Here is a 10259-nt window from a genome sequence, read left to right on the forward strand (position 1 = left end):
CACGCGGACTCACTCACTCCACACCCCCTGAACGCGCTCGTCTCCAGCCTGGAAACAGGCCCCTCCCCGCGCAGCTGTCGCCGCCGCCTGCGGGCTCCTTTCACTTTCTCACGGCCAAGTCACCCAGAGGGGCGCCGCTGCCGCCGCCGCCGCCGCCGCGGCCCGCGGACTCCGCCCCCCCCGGAAAGACCACGCCCACCCAACAGTCGCCGGCCGGGATTGGCGCGCGCAGGCGGCAGCTCCTGCCCGCCACTATCATTCGTCGAGCCGCCCCGTCTGTTCCGCCGCTCCTCCGCCCCCCCCGGAACGCCGCTCTCCTATTGGGCGACGCTGAGACCGGGGGCGGGCCGGGAGCCGGGGCCCGCCGCTTTCGCTCAATCGCAGAGCGGCCGGCGCGGGGCGGCCCGGCCGGGCGGGGCCACATCTGGGCCGCGCCGCCGCGTGCGTGCGTGTGCGTCGTCCGCCCCCCGCCCGCGCCCCGCCCGCCCCGCCCCCCGGCCCGGCGCCGCGCTCGCCCGCCCGCCCGCTCCCGCCCGTGCGTCTGGCAGGCTGCGGCCGCCGCTGGGCTGCTGCCATGGGGAGCCGTTGAAAGAGTGGGGCCCTGTGGCTCGGCCGCGCGCCTCAGGCTGCCAGCGCGGGCGGGGGGCGGCGGGGGCGCGCGGGGCCCGGGCCGGGGCCGGCGGGCGGGCGGGGGCCGGCGGAGGACGCCCACAAGTCCAGCGGCGGCGGCAGAGGAGGAGGAGGAGGAGGAGGACGCGGCGGGGACGCGGCGACTCGGGCCGCTCCGTGTGAGTCCCCGCGCCCGCCCTGCCCCGCTGCCGGCCGTGGGCTCCCGCCGGGCGGAGTTAGTTAGTGCGGCGGAGGGCGGGCGAGCGGTGCGGTGCGGGCTCGCCTCGCCTGGCCGCGCTCCCCGGCCGGTGCAGCTGCGGCGCGGGGCGGACTCGGTGCAGCTGCGGCGGCGCCTCCCGGTGCGGAGGGCGGGCGGGCGGGCGGGGGAGGGGTCCGGGCCGCCGCAGCTGCAGCGCCCGGGACGGCCGCGGCTCCGGGGCCGGTGCAGCTGCAGGGCCGGGGGAGGGGGAGGGTGCGGCGCCCGGGTTGCGGTTGCCGGGAGGCCCCGGGGGCTGGCGCGCGGCGGCGGGGGAGCGGTCGCCGCGCCGCTTCTTGTGACTTTTCTTTTGTTGTTTCCGCGACCCGGGTCTGTTTTCTCGGCCGTTGTGGAAGGTGTTTTCCTGCTGCACCGGCTCTGTGCCCTGCACCTCCTTCCCGGTGGTTTCACCCTTCCTCTTTCCCTGAGTGCTTTATGCACGGCGAACTGCCCGAAGATTTGCATCCCCCCCACCCAAACCTCACACACACCCGGGGCACCCTGCCCCCACCTCCGAGAAACAAAACCCCAAACCTCACAGAACCTCCGTGTGGGTCCGCGGTAGGGAGACTTGGACGGGTTGGTCCGTGGAGTGGATGTCTCCGGGCCATTGCGGTGCTTGGGGCTCATTAGACTGTCAGTCACCCCCACCACCACCCCACTGGGTAAACGGGGTGATTAATGTCGGATATATTGGAATGGGGCGAGGGCATCTGCGGAGAAGAGGGCGTGTGTGTGGCAGGGAAGTAATGTATTGCACAGTGAGCCTCCAGAACGAGTTCAGAATTATGTCATTCACCGCGAAGTTAGAGAAAGTTAGGTTTGTGAGTCGTGAGCGAGGGCAGAACAGAGTTGGGGTTTTGTTCTTCAGCTCCTTGCCTCGGTTTTCTAAAGCGAGCCTAAGTGGTTGTCGCCCGGGTTGGGACGTTTACGGTTCAGGCCCCAATTTCTGTTGTTGTTGTTGTTTTTTAACTCCTCGACCTCCCAAGTCTGTAGAGATGAGTCTTGACATTCCTAGCTGTCGTAGCACCTTGCAGGGATCGGTTGGCCCAGCCCCGGTTACATTAACATTTCATCAGCCATTAGAAAAGACCCACAAACTCCAGACGAGAAAGTTCCCACCCCTCCGGGTGATTACAGCCCCTTCCCCCAGAGTGATAGAGACCAAGGGCAAGACAAAGTGACGCCTTTTCTGAGCAGAAAACGAGAAGTGGTCACACAGTCATCCTAAGAGACTGTAGCAGGTTGTTTCGGTTTATTAATTTGCCTTATTGGACTGAAATACTTTCCAGGATTTTAGAAAGTGCAGTTTCAGTTTGTTGATGCTGAGGATGGAAATTTGCATTCACGATGGCAGTGTGAATTATTTTCCTGGGAGGTAGTTGCTGATAAGTTGCTAAGTAAGAGTGAAATAATAAGGTGAGCCACGCTGAAGTAATAGTTTTTAATAAGTCTGCCAACATTTTGGAGATGTCTACCATTTATCTCAGCAGGGGGAAAAACATGCTGTAATAACGTTGAAATGGGACTGGGATGTCAAATGGGTTGGTTTAAAAATACCCCTAAGCTGCCTTTGAAACTAGACGTTGGAGTTGAATAAAAGTGAATGTGGGTTTCCTGAATAGCACCGAGCTTGAGTGTGCTGTCATATGTAAGCCAGTCCACCAACTCGAGGCAGAAGTGTTGCGATTCCATAAATACAGTAGGACTCCATATGCTGAGTTTTTCAATTTCTTCTGTTCGAAAGTTTGGGGGGGAAAAGGAAGACTTTGAAGTATTTTGTTTATACTAACAGAAGAGAAAAGTTCTCCTAAGAAAAAGCTGGTGGCAGGAGTGTAGAGGAGTAGCATATGGCATTAAAGGAGCACAGCTGGAGGTAGCATTTCCATCTGAACATGATGTCAGAGCAGCTGACAGCCTGCCATCCCTCAGCCTTTTATTCTAACACACAGACAGGGAGTTAGTGTGTGCGGATCTGTGCTGGGGAAGGTATCTCATTCCTCTCCAACATCATCTCCACTTTGCATCTGTCTCTCTTAGTCTGCTTTTTTCCACCGATGTAACAGACCTGGAGCCAGCAAGACTCCGAGGGAAGGACTTAATCAAGTTTATGTGTCCTAAAGGTAGGAGTAGCAAGAGATTAGATTGAGCATCTTTCTGTTTGGGTGTTTTATTTAATTTTTTTTTTAAAAATCGCATTACTTTTCTAATCCACTTTTTGAATAATATGTGAAATTGAGCCTGAAGTGATGGTCTTCCTGAAGCTGAAAGTCTTGGACTCGCTTGGTTTAAATTTTTATTTCTTTTCTTTGAGCAAGGAAATAACTTTAATACACAGAAATATTTTAAGTTTTCAGATGGCAAGAAAGGCTTTGGAATATGGCTTTCTGAGCTCACTTTGGATTAAGATGCCTTTTGTTGTTCACTGCTGTTTGGATTCCTTTTGCTTGAGGGGGGCAGAAACAGTAAACTGTCTGGAATCCAGCTTTCAAACTTATATGAGAAGATTATTCTGGTTAAGAAGCTAGGTTGTTGTGTAATTAATTCCACTGTGAAACTTTATTCTTCCAAACATTCGGCAAGCATTGCTGAAAGCAGCATACAGCTGTAGTGCTTTTGAAACCGGAGGGTTTTTGTTGTTGGTTTTTTGTTTTTTAAGGGGGGGGGGGTGGAGAAAAAGAAAGGAAGACAACTTTTGTCCCTAAGAGAATAGTTTGACCAGTTTCCTCATTTCTCTTTCAAATATATATTTAAGAGATCTTTTATTTCAGCATAACAATAATTATTTGCAGGAGTTTCTGTGTTAGCGACTAATTTAGAACTTGTAGATTCGAGCTGCCTGAATTGGCCAGACAGCTGTAATCGCACTCCTCTATTCTTAATCTCTTTATCTGGGCAGCAGCTGCCATATGGCCACAGTCAGCTGGATCAGATGCTTGTAAGCTTCCTTCTTCGTCCCTCTCTGTCCTCTCAGCCTCCTAATTTGATCACGGCTACCTTGTGAGCTGCCCTCCAATCTTTATTTTTAGCCCTCTTCAGGATTAGGATTGATGTTAGCTGTGGGGCACTTAAAGTGATTGTATTGTAAATCTTGGTTTATTCTATTGGTGGTGTCTTTCGGAAGGTATCCGAGGTTAGGATGAAAGTTCCACTGTCTTAGCATCGTGTGGACAAGGAGGGAAGCCAGTTCTAAATATTAACTCCATCTCCACCCTCAGATGCACTTGCTGAGGTGAATGGCTGGGAGCCTTCCTTCTGCTCACAGGATGGGGAAGTGGGCTCTCTTTATCTTCAGCCGCGACAGTTGAATTTTGACCCGATCTTTGCCTTCCCTCCTTCACTACCCTCCCTTGCCAGAAAACAAGGCAAAGATGCATAATTGAAAGAACAGAGCTACTGGGAAAGCAAAATATATCAAGTTATTATTGAAACAAAGTATTTTCTGTTGGTGAGGTAAGGCAGAGCCAGGGGTGGAAAAAGTGTTCTGTTTTTCTAGAAAGGCTTTTAAAAAAACTGAATTTTGAACCTATGAAGTTTTTGCACCTCATTTTATAGTGGGAAAAGTTCGATTAATTTTAATATGGAGTTTGTTTTGCCCTGTAGCAGATCAAAGTTTCTGTGAGAATTTTCAGAGTTAACAGCCTCTCTAGTTGCTAATAATATTGTTCTACAAAGAAACAGCCCCCCCCAATTCATTTTAAAAATGTTTGGATTTGTTCATAGTAAAGATGATCTTTCCCATCTGTCGGTGCAGTTCCGTCTGATCTCCTGCGTGTGCAGTACCTGCAAATCTTACGGCACCAACATCTGTTCTTATACACAGGCTTTTGTTGTTGTAACACTCTGACTTTAAAAGTAAGTTGTTTGCTGATTTCTGGACTAATTATGCGATTTCATCTTTTCCCCCTCAATTCAGCCAAATGTGTATGGGTGTTCAGTCTGTGCTTTCTAAGTCATCAGGTATGAAAAGTGATAAAATACAAAGAATAATTGGGCAAGTTTTCCTGACTCTTACAGAATTTGTGCGGAACTTTGCTTTGTTACTATCCGTTCTTTCCCTGTGAAGGCAAAGCTGTCTTGTAGGTTTTGTGGGATGTCATTTGATGAGTAGTTGGTTAAATTTCCTCTGGAAGTGGTCTGAATTCTTGTTCTCAGTAATAGGCTATAGCTAAAGGAAGTCTTTAAACTTGACCAGGAGTTCTGAGAAGGGCGAGGGAGTCCTTGGCAAGTGCATTTAGGTCGCCTGTGTGACTTGGGAGTCCTTTGGGGTGTGAGCCTGATTTAAAATTCATAGACGTAGAACTCTCCACTACTAAGATGGATTTTTTTGAAGTGGGGTCTAGAGGCTAAACTCCTAAGCAGGCTCTAATGAGAACCTCCTCTTTCCCCAGGTTATGAAGACAGTATGGAGTTTCCAGACCACAGCAGACATTTGCTGCAGTGTCTGAGCGAGCAGAGACATCAGGGCTTTCTTTGTGACTGCACCGTTCTGGTGGGAGATGCCCAGTTCCGGGCGCACCGAGCTGTACTGGCTTCATGCAGCATGTATTTCCACCTCTTTTACAAGGACCAGCTGGACAAAAGAGACATTGTTCATCTGAACAGCGACATTGTGACAGCCCCCGCTTTCGCTCTCCTGCTTGAATTCATGTATGAAGGGAAACTCCAGTTCAAAGACTTGCCCATTGAGGACGTGCTAGCAGCTGCCAGTTATCTCCACATGTATGACATTGTCAAAGTCTGCAAAAAGAAGCTGAAAGAGAAAGCCACCACAGAGGCAGACAGCACCAAAAAAGAAGAAGACGCTTCAAGTTGTTCGGACAAAGTCGAGAGCCTCTCAGACGGCAGCAGCCACATGGCAGGTGACCTGCCCAGTGATGAAGATGAAGGCGAAGATGAGAAATTGAATATTCTACCCAGCAAAAGGGACTTGGCAGCTGAGCCTGGGAACATGTGGATGCGATTGCCCTCAGACTCAGCAGGCATCCCCCAGGCTGGCGGAGAGGCCGAGCCACACGCCACAGCAGCTGGAAAAACAGTAGCCAGCCCCTGCAGCTCAACAGAGTCTTTGTCCCAGAGGTCTGTCACCTCCGTGAGGGATTCTGCAGATGTTGACTGTGTGCTGGACCTGTCTGTCAAGTCCAGCCTTTCAGGAGTTGAAAATCTGAACAGCTCTTATTTCTCTTCACAGGACGTGCTGAGAAGCAACCTGGTGCAGGTGAAGGTGGAGAAAGAGGCGTCCTGTGATGACAGTGATGTTGGCACTAATGACTATGACATGGAACATAGCACTGTGAAAGAGAGTGTGAGCACTAACAACAGGGTACAGTATGAGCCGGCCCACCTGGCTCCGCTGAGGGAGGATTCGGTCTTGAGGGAGCTGGATCGGGAGGACAAAGCCAGCGACGATGAGATGATGACCCCAGAGAGCGAGCGGGTCCAGGTGGAAGGGGGCATGGAGAGCAGTCTGCTTCCCTATGTCTCCAATATCCTGAGCCCCGCAGGCCAGATCTTCATGTGCCCCCTGTGCAACAAAGTCTTCCCCAGCCCCCACATCCTGCAGATCCACCTGAGCACGCACTTCCGCGAGCAGGATGGCATCCGCAGCAAGCCTGCCGCCGATGTCAATGTGCCCACGTGCTCCCTGTGTGGGAAGACTTTCTCCTGCATGTACACCCTCAAGCGCCACGAGAGGACTCACTCTGGGGAGAAGCCCTACACGTGCACCCAATGCGGCAAGAGTTTCCAGTACTCACACAACCTGAGCCGCCATGCCGTGGTGCACACCCGCGAGAAGCCCCACGCCTGCAAGTGGTGTGAGCGCAGGTTCACGCAGTCGGGAGACCTGTACAGACACATCCGCAAGTTCCACTGTGAGTTGGTGAACTCCTTGTCGGTCAAAAGTGAAGCACTGAGCTTGCCCACTGTCAGAGACTGGACCTTAGAAGATAGCTCTCAAGAACTTTGGAAATAATTTTATATATATATATAAATAATATATATATATACATATATATACATAGATCTCTATATAGTTGTGGTACGGTCTAAAAGCAGTCTTGTTTCCTGGAACTGAAAAGTTGGGATCTTAACTTGTTTTTGCACTTTAGAATAATAGCATGAGAATCTCACTAATTTAGCATTCTGATAAAAGAAACTTTAGAGCAAGTCAGAAGTAGAGAGATGTCTTTCCTTTGAGGGGTAGGCCAAGTCAGCCAATAAATCCTCCTCAACAAATGGTTCTGTCTCAAAATGCTTTCATATGGCTTAATTTTGTAAACACTGCATTGTCTTGAGCGCTTTTCTTGTGCCCCACATTGTTTTGTTTTGTTTTCAGAGTAGAAATTCCCTCCAGTTTTATTAGCCTCTTTATATGTCTCAAATTGCATGAATATTTTCTGGCTGTTGGAAACCTGAATGCTTTTAGACCCAAATGGAAAATTTCTGAAATGCTGGATTATCTATTTTTAAACAAGCAGTTGACTTAAAACTTTCTGTGGCAACTTCTGGTTTTCTGACAGTTCCCAGTGAGAGATTCTGACAGTACACTGGGTCGCTGGGACTGTCTCTGTGAAGGCTTGCTTGAGACGAAAAAGGATATTGCAGCTTCAGCAGTGTTGAACTGTGTGTTTAAAATGTGAATTACTGTTCTTGTATACTGTAATTGATTACACGGGCTGGGGGGGTGTCAGAGAACTTGACAGGTTGTGTTGATGCTCTTAGTTGAGTCTTGAAAAGTAAATATTAACGCTACAGAAATGCATGAGTTTCAATATATTTTTTGTCTTTGTTTGCATTGTATAACTTTAACGAGTGAGTTTAAAATTATTTAATTTCCTTAGAAAAATAGCACCATTTGGGAAAAAAACTGGTGTTACGAAGAACGTAAATGCACTGTTTTTATTTTTATTTTATATAATTTAAATTGACTTTTCCCACTGTCTTTAAGTTGAAACTGTTAAGCTGAATAAAAACTTAAGCTGCAAATTGATAACTTCGCTACATTACAAGGAACATATAAATGTTTACAAACGGCTTAAAGATTTGCATGTGCAGTGTGCATTTATAACACACTTGGAGTTGCACAGAACCCATGCCAGCTCAGAGTTTAGGTGCGCACATGTACCCAGCTGAGCGTCTTTAGAATAACTACTGCACAAATTGACAATAGGTCATAGGTCATTCTCTCTCTCTCTCTCCTTTTGGCTTCCCTTTTCTTTTTCTCCCCTCTTTCCTTTCCTTCCCCCTACCCCCTAACTCATGAAAAGATTCTATGGACTGAAAAAGCCCCAGGCTGAAAGGACTGAACTGCCTTGATTGACGTGGGGAAGGGGGTCAGTAGAGTATGTGTATCGGCAGCAGAGGCTGCAGCCCACCGTGTGGTTTTACTGACCAGCACGCAGGGGAGAAGCATTTTGCACAGTGTTTGTTTTCCTGTCTTGCACTTACAAATAAGGTCTATGGGAGTAGCATGGAAAATGTTTGTTGTTTTTCCCTTTTTCTTTTTTAATTGCTTTTGTTTAAAATTTGATCGCCTTAACTACTGTAAACATAGCCTATTTTTGTGCTTAAGATACTGAATGGAAAACTCCATTGTGTGTTGCTGGACTGTTTTGGAAATATTTGGTCAAATGTATGTTAATTTGGCTGTAATGGCATTTAAAGCAAACAAACAAACAAAAAAAGCTGTGAAAATGGCCTTGGAGCATTATCTTTAGTTACTTGAAGAGTTTCTAGGTTTTTTTTTTTAAATACAGTTTATGTTAAAATAATCTTTATTAATTTAGAGAAGACAATCAATGTCTGTGAGAGAACGGACTTTTTTGGAATTTTTTTGTGGTCATTGTGAGTGATTGCTTTTTCTTTTTCTTAGTTTCATATTCTTCCTTTGTTCTAAATCTTAGACTGACATCTAGCTTTGACAATCATAGTATGTTTTATTTCCTGAGGGGGAATAACTTATAATGCTGTTTAGTTTTGTACTCTTGGTGTGTTGGTGAATTTTTAAACTGTGTGCTAACTGCAATAAATTATATGAACTGAGAATTCTCTGTGTGGTTTTTGTATTATGATCGCATAACAGATTCTGAAGTCTGTATAGTGCATGGCGTCTTCATTTTAACATCAGTTTTATTCAGGTTATGAAGTTACTAGAATGCTTCAGGGTCAGTCCCCCAAACGGAAATGTGCACGGGCTCACCACTGAAGGAGACACTAAGTGTGCATTTCCACAGTGTAGAAAGACTGTTGAGGAAATTCCTTAGGAAACCGTGAATACAAACAACTTCAAGTGGCAAGGTAGTCTTTTCATGATAAGTAACAACTATTAACCCATAGACAATGCAAGTCACTTTCCATGCATGGTTTTACCCTAAGTTGATTGGTCAAATCCATTCTCCCATGTTCTGGCTTAAGTGGAAAATTGAAGGAGACCGGATGTCTCAATTTGGAACACTGCTTGGCTAATGAGTGGAAGTCTAGGCAATTGAATTAGGAGGCATTCGGTGGTTCAAGATTAGCTGCGTATGTCCGTTTTTCTTACCAGCACTCAAAAGATCTTAGTGTTTAAGTTCTAATTTTAAAACATTTAAGCAATGCATCATTAGGAAGAACAAACTCTTTGTCATTCCCCTACCCCAATTTGCCTGTCTTGTTGGGTAAGGGCTGCTTGGCCTGCAGAATCGACAGAACACATGTATATAGGATTTTGGGGGATTGTCATACTGGCCGTAGATTGCAGTGGGCCCAGGTCCTGAAGTTGTATAAATACCAAATCTTAAACTGCCCATAACTCCCAATCTTAAAGACAAATATGGAAATAATAGTTTTACATAACTACTGTCTTGAGATACGATTACACCAAAAAGCTCATGGTAAGGTTAATATGGGGGATCCAGAGTGTGAAACGCACCCTTTAGAAGGTCTTTGAATGGCTTTGGCTGTACGTCCACAAAGATTTTATCATAAAATATGAGCCATAATTTGCAGTTTGGAGTGTTAACATTAATTTTTTTAACTGAAAAAAAACAACTCACAGTTGGTTTTAAAAGACCAAACATCTCACATGAAGGGGACATTTTCATTTGGCCTCTACACAATCCCTTGAGCAGCTAGCAAGTGAGGAGAGATATCTTTCATTTTCCTGTACATTAAAAGCTTCCCGAAGATGCTGGGGGTTGCCATACCTTTCAGTTCCATTGACTGTCTTAAGTGAGAACCATCTTCGTACATCCTTCACGGGATGCACTCCTCAGTACAGCGTTCTGATTGTGATTTGGGAATAACTTGTTAAAATACCGTAGAGCGGGCACAGAGAGCTATTACACAAATGGTCACATTTGGCATGTGACACGCAAGAATCTCTTGTTTATTCGCCGCACTGAAGAAAGACAGT

At 47.4% G+C, this 10259-nt stretch overlaps 1 protein-coding gene across 5 annotated transcripts; it reads left to right on the forward strand.

Moving 5' to 3' along the window:
- The first annotated feature begins 469 nt into the window (after positions 1-469).
- On the forward strand, positions 470-8908 carry Zbtb18 (zinc finger and BTB domain containing 18). 5 transcript variants are annotated; one of them, XM_041635299.1, is made up of 4 exons: positions 470-788; positions 2906-2988; positions 5257-5944; positions 6057-6199. In XM_041635299.1, the coding sequence occupies exons 2-4, from the start codon at positions 2976-2978 to the stop codon at positions 6064-6066; spliced, it is 711 nt and encodes a 236-aa protein (XP_041491233.1). In that variant the 5' UTR covers positions 470-788; positions 2906-2975; the 3' UTR covers positions 6067-6199. The 5 variants fall into 5 exon arrangements, with proteins under 5 accessions (XP_041491233.1, XP_041491228.1, XP_041491230.1 ...); XM_041635294.1 differs by having other exon boundaries at positions 472-788; positions 5257-8908; XM_041635296.1 differs by lacking the exon at positions 2906-2988 and having other exon boundaries at positions 473-788; positions 5257-8908.
- The last annotated feature ends 1351 nt before the right edge of the window (positions 8909-10259 follow it).

The sequence above is a fragment of the Microtus oregoni genome, unplaced genomic scaffold (genome assembly GCF_018167655.1).
Source record: "Microtus oregoni isolate MIOR12 unplaced genomic scaffold, Mior012 000047F_ref0000412, whole genome shotgun sequence".
NCBI lineage: Eukaryota > Metazoa > Chordata > Mammalia > Rodentia > Cricetidae > Microtus > Microtus oregoni.